General features: G+C 39.4%; 1 protein-coding gene and 1 long non-coding RNA gene across 3 annotated transcripts in view; one reads left to right on the plus strand and one right to left on the minus strand.

Annotated features, from left to right (window-relative positions):
• LOC122976220 (NACHT, LRR and PYD domains-containing protein 12-like) overlaps window positions 1-16,498 on the plus strand; it is a 105,747-nt gene that overhangs the window by 84,751 nt on the left and 4,498 nt on the right. For both annotated transcript variants that reach the window (XM_044344568.1, XM_044344569.1), the window contains 2 exons: window positions 5,966-6,142; window positions 15,593-15,769. In XM_044344568.1, coding sequence (XP_044200503.1) covers window positions 5,966-6,142; window positions 15,593-15,769 — 354 coding nt within the window. The remainder of the gene's footprint in view (window positions 1-5,965; window positions 6,143-15,592; window positions 15,770-16,498) is intronic.
• Window positions 10,898-13,626, minus strand: LOC122976223. The gene is made up of 2 exons (XR_006400867.1): window positions 12,588-13,626; window positions 10,898-12,055 (listed from the first exon to the last, which is right to left on the minus strand). It is a non-coding gene; the product is annotated as an uncharacterized LOC122976223 (long non-coding RNA).

A 16,498-nucleotide genomic window follows, 5' to 3' on the forward strand; every position in this document is an offset into this window, starting at 1 on the left:
GACTGGCAGGAAAAAAACAAAAGCAGGATGAGCTGAGTAGAACAAGATACAAAAATAAAATCGACTGAGCAGGAAACTGAACAAACAAGACAGAACAGAATTGACTAACTGAACAGACGACTCGACAAAGACTGAACTGAAAACTGAACTTCAATACAAACTGAAGTAATCAGACAACAAGGAACAGGTGGCACAATACAAGGGCAGGCTGGGAGCTGATAGGCTGGGGAAGACACTAGGAGCAGGGCAGGACCGACGAGGCTACTGCAGGGCAGGTGAGAGGAGGAGCACATGAAAACAGGAGGAGTGAAGGAACACACAAGAGAAACACAGAGCAAAGTAAAACCCAGAAAACACAACAGCACTCAATAACAAGCCAGCATAAATCAAACTGTCTCTGAATAAATCAACCTAGGTACACAGCACTACAAGCTAACCAATTATCTAATACAGTCTTTCAAAGATACAACTCAAATAACATGAATGAGCAAAAAGACTGGACAACACAAGTGTAACACAGAAAACCAAAAGAAGAAAAAACACAAAGAGCCCAAACCATGAGTCCATGACACACCCGCTCATTCTACAGTAAAAATATGGACAACAAACATCAGACACCACAATGGTTTCAAGACAAAAATATAGATTTTTATAAATTACAATTACTTTTCAAACAAACAAATCACGTTTCAAAGAATGAATCAATTGTTAAATATTACTATTATTAACTACCTTTACCTATTACTAACATCCAAGACGCTGGCACTTGGTTATTGATAGATTACACTGGATAGATGACTCCTTCCATGATGTCATGTGCCCACAATGTTCTGGGGTTTCATTTATAAAACAGTGTGTAGGATCCATACTAAAATTGTACGTGCGCACAAAAGCCGAAAATGGCATGCACCAAAAAATAATCAGATTTATAAAACCATGCGCACACACGAATGCACGTATATTTCCCTTTATAAATCACAGTCCACCTGGAAATGTGCGCTCATGGATCAGCGTCATATCCCGCCCTCTACACGCCCACATTCAACCATAAATGGTCGATGCAAAAGCCTTCATGAATATTCATGTACATGTGTTTCTTTCGCCGCACCAATCACTCTCTCTGTCTTTAGACGCCTGGCCAATCAGTGTTGAGAGTCAGTGTATCAGAGCCTCTCTTGTCACTTGTGCTCAGCAGCAGCAGAGGAAGGACCGCAACAGGCATGAACAGACATTTAACCTTTTATTTCCCCGTTTTCACACGTATTGAAATTATGTGTGTAACCCAAAACAACCATATACAACCTCAATAAACATTCCTGTGGATTGTTAAGTCAGACATCTCTGGTTAAATGTTTAACACACCCTGCAGTGGGCCAGCTCCCAGTTAACCAGTATAAGTAGTTTTTACACCACTCACTCAATATGTAAAATACAATAAACACTATATTAGTTTATATTTACTCCAAAATCCAGCATACAGGTATTTCTCTAATTGACACAGTGAGCACAGGTGGTGAAGATGAGCCGGTGAGGTGACTGGAGAAGGCAGAGTGTGTGTGGCAGCCACCGCTGTGTCTCCAGTGTCTCTGTGCTTGACAATACAGCCGTGTTTACTGTAGCCATTTTACACATATAAACTACATGGGAACTCATACTTGGTGATATATGCACAGTATAACCAAATATTAAAAATCTATAATTGATGTTTGATATTAAGTCAAATGAAATGTGTGAGAGGATTATTATACAATCTGCCTTCAATTCACTTCAATTCTGCGTCGTCGATTTCCCCTGTCTCTAAAATGTTCCTACGCATGGGTAAGAGTTTAGGTGCAGGTGCGCACATTGTCCCATCAAGTTTGTTTTCATAGATCACAACTTTTGCTTGGGAAGTGGCGTACGCCTCTTTCAGGCCCCGTTCCTGCTTACTCAACAAATGAGATCCCTGGACTGTTCTCGTGGGTTTTGAGTATTTCACTGCAATTTTTCCAGTCATTAAATCAATTACTGATTAGTTTGTAGTTTTTTTGTGAGAACAGGTTGCAGCAGAAGCAGTAAAGACTTTTTTTAATTTTTTCTTGGAATATACCCAACCAACTTCTCTTGATTTTCTCTCCATTCGCTTATTTTCTGTAGAAGTGGTGGTGATGGGAACTTCTCCCATCCTCTCATTTTGTAAATGTACAGTCTTATTTTAGCTGATATGGCCTCTGCTGACTATCTCTGTCCTCACCATATCAGACAGGGCTGCCAGTCAGCAGGATCTATAGCTGCTGCCTTGATGGACTCACATACTTCAGGATCTGTTCCAGTTGATGGTGTCTGCAGGCTTTAGAGTAGTAGAAGTGTCTGTTGTGTCTGTTGTTGCTTCACCTGCAGGTAAATCTAAACATACATGCAAATATAGTTATTAATCCTTTAGTAAGGACACACAATGATTCATAAATGACAACACATCAGACAATAAACACATCTGAAGCATAAATTATAGATAACGGTTGACCAGAACTGTTCAATTACATGAGTGAAAAAAGGTGAAGAATCCAAGTTTAAATTATTTTAGATGGAATAAGTTATTCTAGCTTTAATGTGTCCTGTAGACAACTTGAATGAATATAGATGGTTGCAGTCTAATATTGATTAGTATTTAAGTTAGCTATGTGTCCTTTTTAATATAGAAATTATATTTATGATTCAATATATTTTATTGCGCTAGTGATACCATGATAACACAAGTATGTAAGAAACCATTTAATAATAGATAATATTGATATTTGACTTGAATATAACAAGCTGTAACTGTGACATTCAAATAATAATAATAATAATAACAATAATAAAGACAACATAGCAGTGTATTATCAGTTACACAGAGACCACAAATAAGTGGCTGAACTGACCTGCTTCAGAGAGTGGTGTAGATGGGAGATCAGATGTAACTTCTCCAGCAGCTGGAGGCTTCTGCAGATATTTCCTGAGTGCATCTGGACAGTTATAGAGTAGATATCAGCCTGTTACAAGCAAAAACATGTAGCTGCAAAGTAGACAAACAACTGCTGCAGCCTGTTGCACCAGCTGTGTGTCAGTTCAAACTTAGTTATAACGTAAATTATTATCACTAAGTTGTGATTTATGCATCACTAAAATAAAAGCTTTCACCACGGAGATAAGTTACAACATAACTCTAATTGCTGCCATTTAGCAACACAGTAATCCAGTAGAGACCTAATTTATTGATATGATATTTCACTATTGATCCAGTTTACTACAATGTGCTACGATGCCAAGTGGCTCATGCCAGCTTACACATAGTTGGTGCAACCCAGTGCAGAAATCTATGTTTTTATGGATATAGCGTTAGCCATTATCACTGATATTGGTCAGTGAAATTTCAGCACAAAGCCTTACGTTGTAGGAAGGAGCAGTTATCCAGATAGCTCGCTACTGGCTTGTCATTCAGTCTCATATCCTTCAATCTGTAACGATATGTGAGTCCAGCAGCTATCGTAGCATCATTATCTAGCATTAGCTTTATTGCTACTTAGCTAGCTATGTTAACATTAGACGACATACCTTATATTGGGCTTTCTGTTCCTCCTCCTCTTTTCTCCGTTTTCTTTCTTGTGCATCTGAAGGTTTGGACCTTTTCATTATGTAATAAAATGTGAATATCTGCCTCTTGACATCTCGTCACAGACTTTGTCTGTGATGCATCATCCCTCTTTTTCAGTGTGCACAGTAGAGGTGCAGAGCAGATGAAACATTGTGAGGATTTTTTTGTGACTTTTAACTTGTGTGGTGGGACAAGTAAATTTCTTTTCCATTTGTCGTATAAAGAAATCGGACAAGCCTTAAAGTCGAGCCGTAAACTCTGAATTTATTCTTTTTTTAAAAATAAATTCAGAACAGGATTAGAATTTATTTTTATTACAAATATAACTAAACATTGTTTCTAGAGCAGCAACAGTAAATGGTAAATGGACTGTACTTGTATAGCGCCTTTCTAGCCTTCCGACCACTCAAAGCGCTTTTACACCGCGAATCACATTCACCCATTTACACACATTCATACGCTGAATGGGTACAGGGGCTACCATGCAAGGTCCCAACCTGCCCATCACAGGAAATCTAATCATTCACACACATTCACACACTGATGGCACAGCCATCAGGAGCAATTTGGGTTTAAGTATCTTGCCCAAGGACACATCGACATGCGGACTGGAGGAGCCGGGAATCGAACCGCCAATCTTCCGATTAGTGGACGACCCGCTCCTGACCCTACCTCCTGAGCCACAGCCGCCCAGCTGCAACAGTCATGTTTACAACAGCAAAGTCACTTTATAAACTCAATAATATCTCTGGAAACAAATGTAAAATGTCAATAAAATAAATAATATTCCTGACATGAAAATACTGAGTGAAGTTTAGAAAGAAAGAAGAAGACAGACATCAGTCAGTATCAGTCCTTCCTCCTGTCCTCCTCCTCCCTCTGCTGCTGATGTGATTGACTGCTGCAGATACCGCTGGTAGAGAGGAGAGGCTGCTTTGTCTCAGCCAGCAGCTGAGTTTACAAGAATGAGCCAAATTTGAAGATTGGTGGCAAACTAAGCTAAACAGTTAGACTACATACAGACAGCTTTAGTTTTAGCTTGTTGCTAACAATTAGCTATTAGCCGAGCTAGCGCACTGTGGTTGTGTAAAACATAGCAGCGGTGGATGAGAGACTGCGGACAGAGCAGTTGAAAATATCACTTTTCTACATGTTTATGCTTGTTGATCAGGTGTATTGATAGAGTATTGGCTTTTTACTCGCTAAGGTGTTATTGCACTTAAGAAGTAACGAGCGTAGTTGTCGTCAACTCGAGTAATCTTCACTTCACATGTGATCTGCTGTTCACTGACTTTGCTGTGTGTGTGTGTCTGTGTGTTTGTGTGTGTGTGAGTGTGTCTGTGTGCGTGTCTGTGTGTGTGTGTGTCTGTGTGCGTGTCTGTGTGTTTGTGTGTGTCTGTGTGTTTGTGTGTGTCTGTGCGTTTGTGTGTGTGTGTGTCTGTTTGTGTGTGTGTGTTTGTGTGTGTGAGTGTGTGTGTGTCTGTGTTTTTGTGTGTGCGTGTGTTTGTGTGTGTCTGTGTGTGTGTGTGTCTGTGTGTGTGTGTGTGTCTGTGTTTGTGTGTGTGTGTTTGTGTGTGTGAGTGTGTGTCTGTGTTTGTGTGCGTGTGTTTGTGTGTGTGTCTGTCTGTGTGTGTTTGTGTGTGAGTGTGTGTTTGTGTGTGTCTGTGCGTGTTTGTGTGTGTGCGTGTCTGTGTGTGTGTGTGTGTGTGTCTGTGTTTGTGTGTGTGTGTTTGTGTGTGTGTGTGTCTGTGCGTGTTTGTGTGTGTGTGTGTCTGTGTGTTTGTTTGTGTGTGTCTGTGTGTGTGTGTGTGTCTGTGTCTGTGCGTGTGTTTGTGTGTCTGTGTCTTTGTGTTTGTGTGTGTGTGTGTGGAGGAGAGGCTGCAGTTTGAGAATAAATTACACCAAAACATTAAAAAGTGCTGATAAAAGAACCGGTAACATCGGAGCTTATCAATACTACAGTCTTTAATCATTTATCCTCGGGGCTCGTTTAATACCGGGTTTCGGTACCCATCCCTACAGAGAAATAAGTGCACATTAAATAAAACTGCCATACCTTTGATTATTTTGAAGGAAACAGACGTATAAATCGATGCATAAACAACCGCAGGAAGCTGGAACAAGCGTTGATGTCTGGAACAACGAGTGTCTCTTTCCCTCGCCGTTTAATCGTTTACAAAGTGAAAAAAGCAGAAATGTGGTGGCAGAGTAAAATCTTTTTTGTGTTAGTGGTAAAAATAAACAGACTATGATGGAACAAATAATTCACTTTTGATGGAAATCCGTCTGTAGACGGAGCTCTTGCACCCATGTAATCTGCTTCTAACGCTACATGATTTCTTCTTTATTCAGATTGAAGAGCTGCAGTTTGTCAGAGATCAGCTGTGCTTCTCTGCTCTCAGCTCTGAAGTCCAACCCCTCCCACCTGAGAGAGCTGGATCTGACTGACAACGAGAGTCGGGACGGTTCAGAAAAGAATCTGCAGTTTGATTTTCTGGAGAGTCCAGACTGTAGACTGGAGACTCTGAGGTCAGACACCATTTCTTACTTCTGTGCTGAGATTAATATGATGTGAAAGTTGTGGTGACACTAAACTGCAGACATAAGGATGATTTTTATCAGGTAAAATCTCCTTCAGATTTACACATTCAAATGTTGTTTTCAAACATTTAAATAGTATTTAAAGCCTCCCTCCAGTGTATTTTGGCATTTTTGAGATATTTCATATTTTTCTGAGTCATTTTCTGACCATGTTGATTAGCCACAATGTTCACCAAATATTTGTGGACAAATAACTTCATTTTGTGCTCAAAGATCAAAAATGTCAGCTGTTGTTAAAACTGAACAATGACGTATGACTATAGTAGAACGCTGCAGTCATTCGTCATCCTCATAAAATCCCTTTGTTTTTGTGAGCGTCACATAGGCTACTGATACAGTATCAGGCGCCTGTGTTTCATACTAAATAGTCTACTGGATGCAGACGTGCTGCAACAACAGATTAATGCTTCAAATATAAATCATTTATTTCAGTTAAACACTCTCCAACCAACATGTGCTCAGAAAATAAGGTTTAATGTGGTTAAAGCAGGAAAGTCAGTAAATCAGTGTGCAGTGATGTATAAATGAATGTGGGTGATTGTTACAGTATCTGTTGTCCACAGCTGTTTATACTGTATGAAAAGCTTCTCCTTCACTTGATTAAATCCCTGCAGCATCTGAAGTCAGCAGGACTGATATGTTGATAAATCTGCAGCCTCTGAGAAGTGCTGCGCCAGAGCGCAGTGCCGTTACGCACCACCGTTCACTGTGTTTACCTTCATTAAATCTCCTGATGACACCAGGCTGCTACAGTAGAAACACACACACCTCTACACACATCAGACTGGTCGGTTATAACTCGATATTCTGCTTTTTTATGAAGGAGACGTCGGGTTAGCGGGGCTCATCAGCCTCTTTTTCAATTTTTTTTTTTAGCCAAAGTAGCGTCTCATGTTTTATCCTTGAGACACATTACGATGCAAACGCTGTTGTGTAACATTAATTACTAAACTATGTCACCGTGTACAAGGTGAGATACATTAGGCTGTAATTATTGCTGAAATAGCATTAGTTCGTCAGTAAACAGCTTCACCAAATACTTTTTTACATTTTTTTAAAAATTTCTATTGTTATTATATTAACTGATGAAAAAACTGCTCCATCTGTCTTTGGCTGCAGATTTGTGGTGATGTGTGTTCATGTCGTGACGCTCTGAACCATCCAGACATTTCCTGAAGAAAAGCTTTCCGTTTGTTGAGCTGTCGTTATCACGTTTAACTGTGATTGGCACAAGTGTTTCACAGCTATGAGACCAGTGATGTGACTGGCTGAGAGAGTAATTATTAATCACCACACCAGTTGATCTATATTCACTCAGCCCTTTTACACGTTGCACTGCTGCGCATACATGAACCAAAACAGCAGGTGACAGGTGCGCATGCAGGGCTCCACATTAACTTTTTGAGGCACTTGTCCTTCAGACAAGTAAATTTATCTTTCACTTGTCCATGTGTGACAGATGTGGTGAGGACATGTAACGAGACGACTCAAAGGATTGGTTTCCAGCCTCTTTTTGCTCCTGCAGAAGACAATGTAACACATATGAATCACCTTCTGGTGTCTCCTGCACATCTGCTCCTAAACATGCAAAATAACAGAATTTACACCAGGAAATAGATGCTAAAATCTCTGCAGCGCTACGTTGACTACATGACGCAGGGCAGCCTGCCGTAATACAAATGGCACCAAGAAAGTTAAACAAAAGCATCTACAAAACTCATATTAACAGTCAAAACAACATGAAACAGCTAGTTAAAGTAAGAGTATTAACAGTAAACAATATGCATTAAATGTTACAACATAAACGGTTCAATTTCCATAGAAAACAATAAAATAGCGCAGCAGCATTTTTCCACACAACTTACCCTCAGCAATGCAAAACAGCTCTGTGAGGGACAGAAGGGACGATGTGCAGCAAGGTCATTTCCACAGGAAACATTCATGAATAAAAATTCCTCATTGAGATAAAATTCACAAACACAAATTAGAAATAAGAATTATTAAAGTGTCTTTTTTAACTGTCACACATCCACAAAAGTCACTTGTCAGAGTAAAAATGACAATAATTAACTTTTTCATTTTGTTTGTGAACGTAGAAATCAGACCAACAAACAGTTGAAAGCATCCAAACAGTGTTAACATATAAATGATTCAATTTATGAATTTTATTCAAGCCATTACTTCCCTGTTAATGATCTTTTCATTTGATCCTGAATTGTGAAGCACTTTGTAAAGTCTGTTTCAATATGAGCTCTATAGATTAATTATTGATCATCCTTCTGACGTTTAATAATAATGATTGACAGTGTTTCTACTAGGATTGTTTTCAGGGGGGGTGGTAGGCCCCCTGAAACTACTAGTTATGTTACGGAGCAGGCGTGTCACAGATACGGATACGCGGTGTCGACAGTGTCGTCATAGATACGCAGTAAGGCGGTTGTCTGTATCGCTGTATTTCTCTACACTGAGCTGAAATGAAACAAGTGCACAAAAAATAGGTAAATAAATATTTAACAAATATTATCAATATTTATTAACCTAAGTTTTAAATATTAAAAGTATTTATTTACAACACATAAATAAACGTAGGCCTTATGGATGATAGATGGACCAATCAGTCTCTATCTGAAAAACAAATCTGGATTCTCAGCCTCTATATGGTCCTTAATATAGATCAATGTTTGTAATATAACAACATAACAAAAGTGACTGATGGGGAATGAATTTGTTTCAACTTAAAGCCAAATCAAGACAACAGTTTGACTTATAAATGAATCAGATGAATCAGCATTTTGTTTCCTAATAACTGAAAGTGTCAGTTTTAGTGCTGTGTTTACAACAGTTACTGAGGTCAACGACCTTCTAACAGCTGAAGAAAACATCATGTTAACAGAGTTGTTGTGTAGTGTTAGTACCTGTGTTAAAACATCTGTAAGTCCTTTTATAGCAGGTTTGAATCTTGTGCTTTGACTTTTGTTTGTTAGGATGTCCTTTAGTTTGGATAACAGATTGTGCCTTTAAACATATTTACAGAACAGTAATTCATCTAGATACAGGTAGAAGTCAGACCTTAACAGTTTTTTCTGCCTCCTGCTTTGAATGTGTTCATGTCTCTCCATCACCTGACGCCTGGGCTGCCTCTGTGTGTTTCTCTTTACTCCTTCAACTGTTTCTTTAAATCTTGAATCAGTTGCACCTTCTTCCTTTTCAATCACTTCTTTACTTTCTCCATGTTTTTCTTTCAACACCATTAAGTTACATCCTGCAATTCTTCCTCACTTGTGTCTCCTCTCTCCTGATTTCTTCACTCACTCTGAAAATGTAAAAGCTTTCCTTTAATAAATCTGACAGCAGGGCCGGCTCTAGACATGTTGGTGCCCTAGGAGAGATCAGGATTTGGTGCCCCCCCCAACCACATTACCCCACCAGTACTGCCTCATCACCACCCTGTCATACATTGAGGAGCAGGTGGACCCAAATGCAGAGACCAGAAAGCAGGGCTGAAGAAAAGCGTCTTTATTTCAACGACTGGCAGGAAAAAACAAAAGCAGGATGAGCTGAGTAGAACAAGATACAAAAAAAAAATCGACTGAGCAGGAAACTGAACTTCAATACAAACTGAAGTAATCAGACAACAAGGAACAGGTGGCACAATACAAGGGCAGGCTGGGAGCTGATAGGCTGGGGAAGACACTAGGAGCAGGGCAGGACCCACGAGGCTACTGCAGGGCAGGTGAGAGGAGGAGCACATGAAAACAGGAGGAGTGAAGGAACACAAGAGAAACACAGAGCAAAGTAAAACCCAGAAAACACAACAGCACTCAATAACAAGCCAGCATAAATCAAACTGTCTCTGAATAAATCAACCTAGGTACACAGCACTACAAGCTAACCAATAATCTAATACAGTCTTTCAAAGATACAACTCAAATAACATGAATGAGCAAAAAGACTGGACAACACAAGTGTAACACAGAAAACCAAAAGAAGAAAAAACACAAAGAGCCCAAACCATGAGTCCATGACACACCCGCTCATTCTACAGTAAAAATATGGACAACAAACATCAGACACCACAATGGTTTCAAGATGAAAATATAGATTTTTAGAAATTACAATTACTTTTCAAACAAACAAATCACGTTTCAAAGAATGAATCAATTGTTAAATATTACTATTATTAACTACCTTTACCTATTACTAACATCCAAGACGCTGGCACTTGGTTATTGATAGATTACACTGGATAGATGACTCCTTCCATGATGTCATGTGCCCACAATGTTCTGGGGTTTCATTTATAAAACAGTGTGTAGGATCCACACTAAAATTGTACGTGCGCACAAAAGCCGAAAATGGCGTGCACCGAAAAATAATCAGATTTATAAAACCATGCGTACACACGAATACACGTATATTTCTCTTTATAAATCACAGTCCACCTGGAAATGTGCGCTCATGGATCAGCGTCATATCCCGCCCTCTACACGCCCACATTCAACCATAAATGGTGGATGCAAAAGCCTTCATGAATATTCATGTACATGTGTTTCTTTCGCCGCACCAATCACTCTCTCTGTCTTTAGACGCCTGGCCAATCAGTGTTGAGAGTCAGTGTATCAGAGCCTCACTTGTCACTTGTGCTCAGCAGCAGCAGAGGAAGGACCGCAACAGGCATGAACAGACATTTAACCTTTTATTTCCCCGTTTTCACACGTATTGAAATTATGTGTGTAACCCAAAACAACCATATACAACCTCAATAAACATTCCTGTGGATTGTTAAGTCAGACATCTCTGGTTAAATGTTTAACACACCCTGCAGTGGGCCAGCTCCCAGTTAACCAGTATAAGTAGTTTTTACACCACTCACTCAATATGTAAAATACAATAAACACTATATTAGTTTATATTTACTCCAAAATCCAGCATACAGGTATTTCTCTAATTGACACAGTGAGCACAGGTGGTGAAGATGAGCCGGTGAGGTGACTGGAGAAGGCAGAGTGTGTGTGGCAGCCACCGCTGTGTCTCCAGTGTCTCTGTGCTTGACAATACAGCCGTGTTTACTGTAGCCATTTTACACATATAAACTACATGGGAACTCATACTTGGTGATATATGCACAGTATAACCAAATATTAAAAATCTATAATTGATGTTTGATATTAAGTCAAATGAAATGTGTGAGAGGATTATTATACAATCTGCCTTCAATTCACTTCAATTCTGCGTCGTCGATTTCCCCTGTCTCTAAAATGTTCCTACGCATGGGTAAGAGTTTAGGTGCAGGTGCGCACATTGTCCCATCAAGTTTGTTTTCATAGATCACAACTTTTGCTTGGGAAGTGGCGTACGCCTCTTTCAGGTCCGTTCCTGCTTACTCAACAAATGAGATCCCTGGACTGTTCTCGTGGGTTTTGAGTATTTCACTGCAATTTTTCCAGTCATTAAATCAATTACTGATTAGTTTGTAGTTTTTTTGTGAGAACAGGTTGCAGCAGAAGCAGTAAAGACTTTTTAAAAATTTTTTCTTGGAGTATACCCAACCAACTTCTCTTGATTTTCTCTCCATTCGCTTATTTTCTGTAGAAGTGGTGGTGATGGGAACTTCTCCCATCCTCTCATTTTGTAAATGTACAGTCTTATTTTAGCTGATATGGCCTCTGCTGACTATCTCTGTCCTCACCATATCAGACAGGGCTGCCAGTCAGCAGGATCTATAGCTGCTGCCTTGATGGACTCACATACTTCAGGATCTGTTCCAGTTGATGGTGTCTGCAGGCTGTAGAGTAGTAGAAGTGTCTGTTGTGTCTGTTGTTGCTTCACCTGCAGTTAAATCTAAACATACATGTAAATATAGTTATGAATCCTTTAGTAAGGACACACAATGATTCATAAATGACAACACATCAGACAATAAACACATCTGAAGCATAAATTATAGATAACAGTTGACCAGAACTGTTCAATTACATGAGTGAAAAAAGGTCAAGAATCCTAGTTTAAATTATTTTAGATGGAATAAGTTATTCTAGCTTTAATGTGTCCTGTAGACAACTTGAATAAATATAGATGGTTGCAGTCTAATATTGATTAGTATTTAAGTTAGCTATGTTCCCTTTATAATATAGAAATTATATTTATGATTCAATATATTTTATTACTAGTGATACCATGATAACACAAGTATGTAAAAAACCATTTAATAAAAGATTGATATTTGACTTGAAATTAACAAGGTGTAACTGTGACATTCAAATAGCAATAATACTACTAATAATAAATATATTAATAATAATAATAATAATAAAGACAACATGGCAGTGTATTATCAGTTACACAGAGACCACAAATAAGTGGCTGAACTGACCTGCTTCAGAGAGTGGTGTAGATGGGAGATCAGATGTAACTTCTCCAGCAGCTGGAGGCTTCTGCAGATATTTCCTGAGTGCATCTGGACAGTTATAGAGTAGATATCAGCCTGTTACAAGCAAAAACATGTAGCTGCAGAGTAGACAAACAACTGCTGCAGCCTGTTGCACCAGCTGTGTGTCAGTTCAAACTTAGTTATAACGTAAATTATTATCACTAAGTTGTGATTTATGCATCACTAAAATAAAAGCTTTCACCACGGAGATAAGTTACAACATAACTGTAATTGCTGCCATTTAGCAACACAGTAATCCAGTAGAGACCTAATTTATTGATATGATATTTCACTATTGCTCCAGTTTACTACAATGTGCTACGATGCCAAGTGGCTCATGCCAGCTTACACATAGTTGGTGCAACCCAGTGCAGAAATCTATGTTTTTATGGATATAGCGTTAGCCATTATAACTGATATTGGTCAGTGAAATTTCAGCACAAAGCCTTACGTTGTAGGAAGGAGCAGTTATCCAGATAGCTCGCTACTGGCTTGTCATTCAGTCTCATATCCTTCAATCTGTAACGATATGTGAGTCCAGCAGCTATCGTAGCATCATTATCTAGCATTAGCTTTATTGCTACTTAGCTAGCTATGTTAACATTAGACGACATACCTCTATATTGGACTTTCTTTTCCTCCTCCTCTTTTCTCCGTTTTCTTTCTTGTGCATCTGAAGGTTTGGACCTTTTCATTATGTAATAAAATGTGAATATCTGCCTCTTGATATCTCGTCACAGATTTTGTCTGTCTGTGATGCATCATCCCTCTTTTTCAGTGCGCACAGTAGAGGTGCAGAGCAGATGAAACATTGTGAGGATTTTTTTTGTGACTTTTAACTTGTGTGGTGGGACAAGTAAATTTCTTTTCCATTTGTCGTATAAAGAAATCGGACAAGCCTTAAAGTTGAGCCGTAAATTCTGTTCTGAATTTATTCTTTTTTAAAAAATAAATTCAGAACAAGATTAGAATTTATTTTTTATTATAAATATAACAAAACATTGTTTCTAGAGCAGCAACAGTAAATGGTAAATGGACTGTACTTGTATAGCGCCTTTCTAGCCTTCCGACCACTCAAAGCGCTTTTACACCACGAATCACATTCACCCATTTACACACATTCATACGCTGAATGTGTACAGGGGCTACCATGCGAGGTCCCAACCTGCCCATCACAGGAAATCTCATCATTCATACATTGATGGCACAGCCATCAGGAGCAATTTGGGTTTAAGTATCTTGCCCAAGGACACATCGACATGCGGACTGGAGGAGCCGGGAATCGAACCGCCAATCTTCCGATTAGTGGACGACGCGCTCCTGACCCTACCTCCTGAGCCACAGCCGCCCAGCTGCTACAGTCATGTTTACAACAGCAAAATCACTTTATAAACTCAATTATATCTCTGAAAACAAATGTAACATGTCAATAAAATAAATAATATTCCTGACATGAAAATACTGAGTGAAGTTTAGAAAGAAAGAAGAAGACAGACATCAGTCAGTATCAGTCCTTCCTCCTGTCCTCCTCCTCCTCCCTCTGCTGCTGATGTGATTGACTGCTGCAGGTACCGCTGGTAGAGAGGAGAGGCTGCTTTGTCTCAGCCAGCAGCTGAGTTTACAAGAATGAGCCAAATTTGAAGATTGGTGGCAAACTAAGCGAAACAGTTAGACTACATACAGACAGCTTTAGTTTTAGCTTGTTGCTAACAATTAGCTATTAGCCGAGCTAGCGCGCTGTGGTTGTGTAAAACAGCAGCGGTGGATGAGAGACTGCGGACAGAGCAGTTGAAAATATTACTTTTCTACATGTTTATGCTTGTTGATCAGGTGTATTGATAGAGTATTGGCTTTTTACTCGCTAAGGTGTTATTGCACTTAAGAAGTAACGAGCGTAGTTGTGGTCAACTCGAGTAATCTTCACTTCACATGTGATCTGCTGTTCCCTGACTTTGCTGTGTGTGTGTGTTTTTGTGTGTGTGTGTCTCAGTGTTTGTGTGTGTGTGTGTGTGTGTCTGTTTGTGTGTGAGAGAGTGTGTGTTTGTGTGTGTCTGTGTTTGTGTGTGTGAGTGTGTTTGTGTGTGTGTGTGTGTGTGAGAGAGAGAGAGAGAGTGTGTTTGTGTGTGCCTTTGTGTGTGTGTGAGAGAGAGAGAGTGTGTGTGTTTGTGTGTGTCTGTGTTTATGTGTGTGTGTGTGTGAGAGAGAGAGAGAGAGTGTGTGTTTGTGTGTGTCTGTGTGTTTGTTTGTGTGTGTGTTTGTGTTTGCGTGTCTGTGTGTGTGTGTGTGTGTGTGTGTGTGTGTGTGAGAGTGTGTGTTTGTGTGTGTGTTTGTGTTTGTTTGTGTGTGTGTGTTTGTGTGTGTGTGTGAGAGTGTGTGTGTGTGTGTTTGTGTGTGTGTGTCTGTGTGTTTGTGTCTGTCTGTGTGTTTGTGTGTGTGTGTTCTTTTTGTGTGTGTGTCTGTGTGTGTTTTTGTGTGTGTGTGTATGTGTGTGTGTGTGTGTGTGTGTGTGTCTGTCTGTGTGTTTGTGTGTGTGTGTTCTTTTTGTGTGTGTGTCTGTGTGTGTTTTTGTGTGTGTGTGTGTGTGTGTGTGTGGAGGAGAGGCTGCAGTTTGAGAATAAATTACACCAAAACATTAAAAAGTGCTGATAAAAGAACCGGTAACATCGGAGTTTATCAATACTACAGTCTTTAATAATTTATCCTCGGGGCTCGTTTAATACCGGGTTTCGGTACCCATCCCTACAGAGAAATAAGTGCACATTAAATAAAACTGCCATACCTTTGATTATTTTGGAGAAAACAGACGTATAAATTTTTTGTGTTAGTGGTAAAAATAAACAGACTACGATGGAACAAATAATTCACTTTTGATGGAAGTCCGTATGTAGACGGAGCTCTTGCACCCATGTAATCTGCTTCTAACGCTACATGATTTCTTCTTTATTCAGATTGAGGTGGTGCAGTTTGTCAGAGATCAGCTGTGCTTCTCTGCTCTCAGCTCTGAAGTCCAACCCCTCCCACCTGAGAGAGCTGGATCTGAGTGACAACGAGAGTCTGAACAGATCAGGAACAAAGCTGCCATTTGATTTTCTGGAGAGTCCACACTGTAGACTGGAGACTCTGAGGTCAGACACCATTTCTTACTTCTGTGCTGAGATTAATATGATGTGAAAGTTGTGGTGACACTAAACTGCAGACATAAAGATGATTTTTATCAGGTAAAATCTCCTTCAGATTTACACATTCAAATGTTGTTTTCAAACATTTAAATACTATTTAAAGCCTCCCTCCAGTGTATTTTGGCATTTTTGAGACATTTCATATTTTTCTGAGTCATTTTCTGACCATGTTGATTAGCCACAATGTTCACCAAATATTTGTGGACAAATAACTTAATTTTGTGCTCAAAGATCAAAAATGTCAGCTGTTGTTAAAACTGAACAATGACGTATGACTATAGTAGAACGCTGCAGTCATACGTCATCCTCATAAAATCCCTTTGTTTTTGTGAGCATCACATAGGCTACTGATACAGTATCAGGCGCCTGTGTTTCATACTAAATAGTCTACTGGATGCAGACGTGCTGCAACAAGAGATTAATGCTTCAAATATAAATGATTTATTTCTATTAAACACTCTCCAACCAACATGTGCACAGAAAATAAGGTTTAATGTGGTTAAAGCAGGAAAGTCAGTAAATCAGTGTGCAGTGATGTATAAATGAATGTGGGTGATTGTTACAGTATCTGTTGTCCACAGCTGTTTATACTGTATGAAAAGCTTCTCCTTCACTTGATTAAATCCCTGCAGCATCTGAAGTCAGCAGGACTGATATGTTGATAAATCTGCAGCC

The sequence above is a fragment of the Thunnus albacares genome, chromosome 24 (assembly GCF_914725855.1).
Source record: "Thunnus albacares chromosome 24, fThuAlb1.1, whole genome shotgun sequence".
Taxonomy (NCBI): domain Eukaryota; kingdom Metazoa; phylum Chordata; class Actinopteri; order Scombriformes; family Scombridae; genus Thunnus; species Thunnus albacares.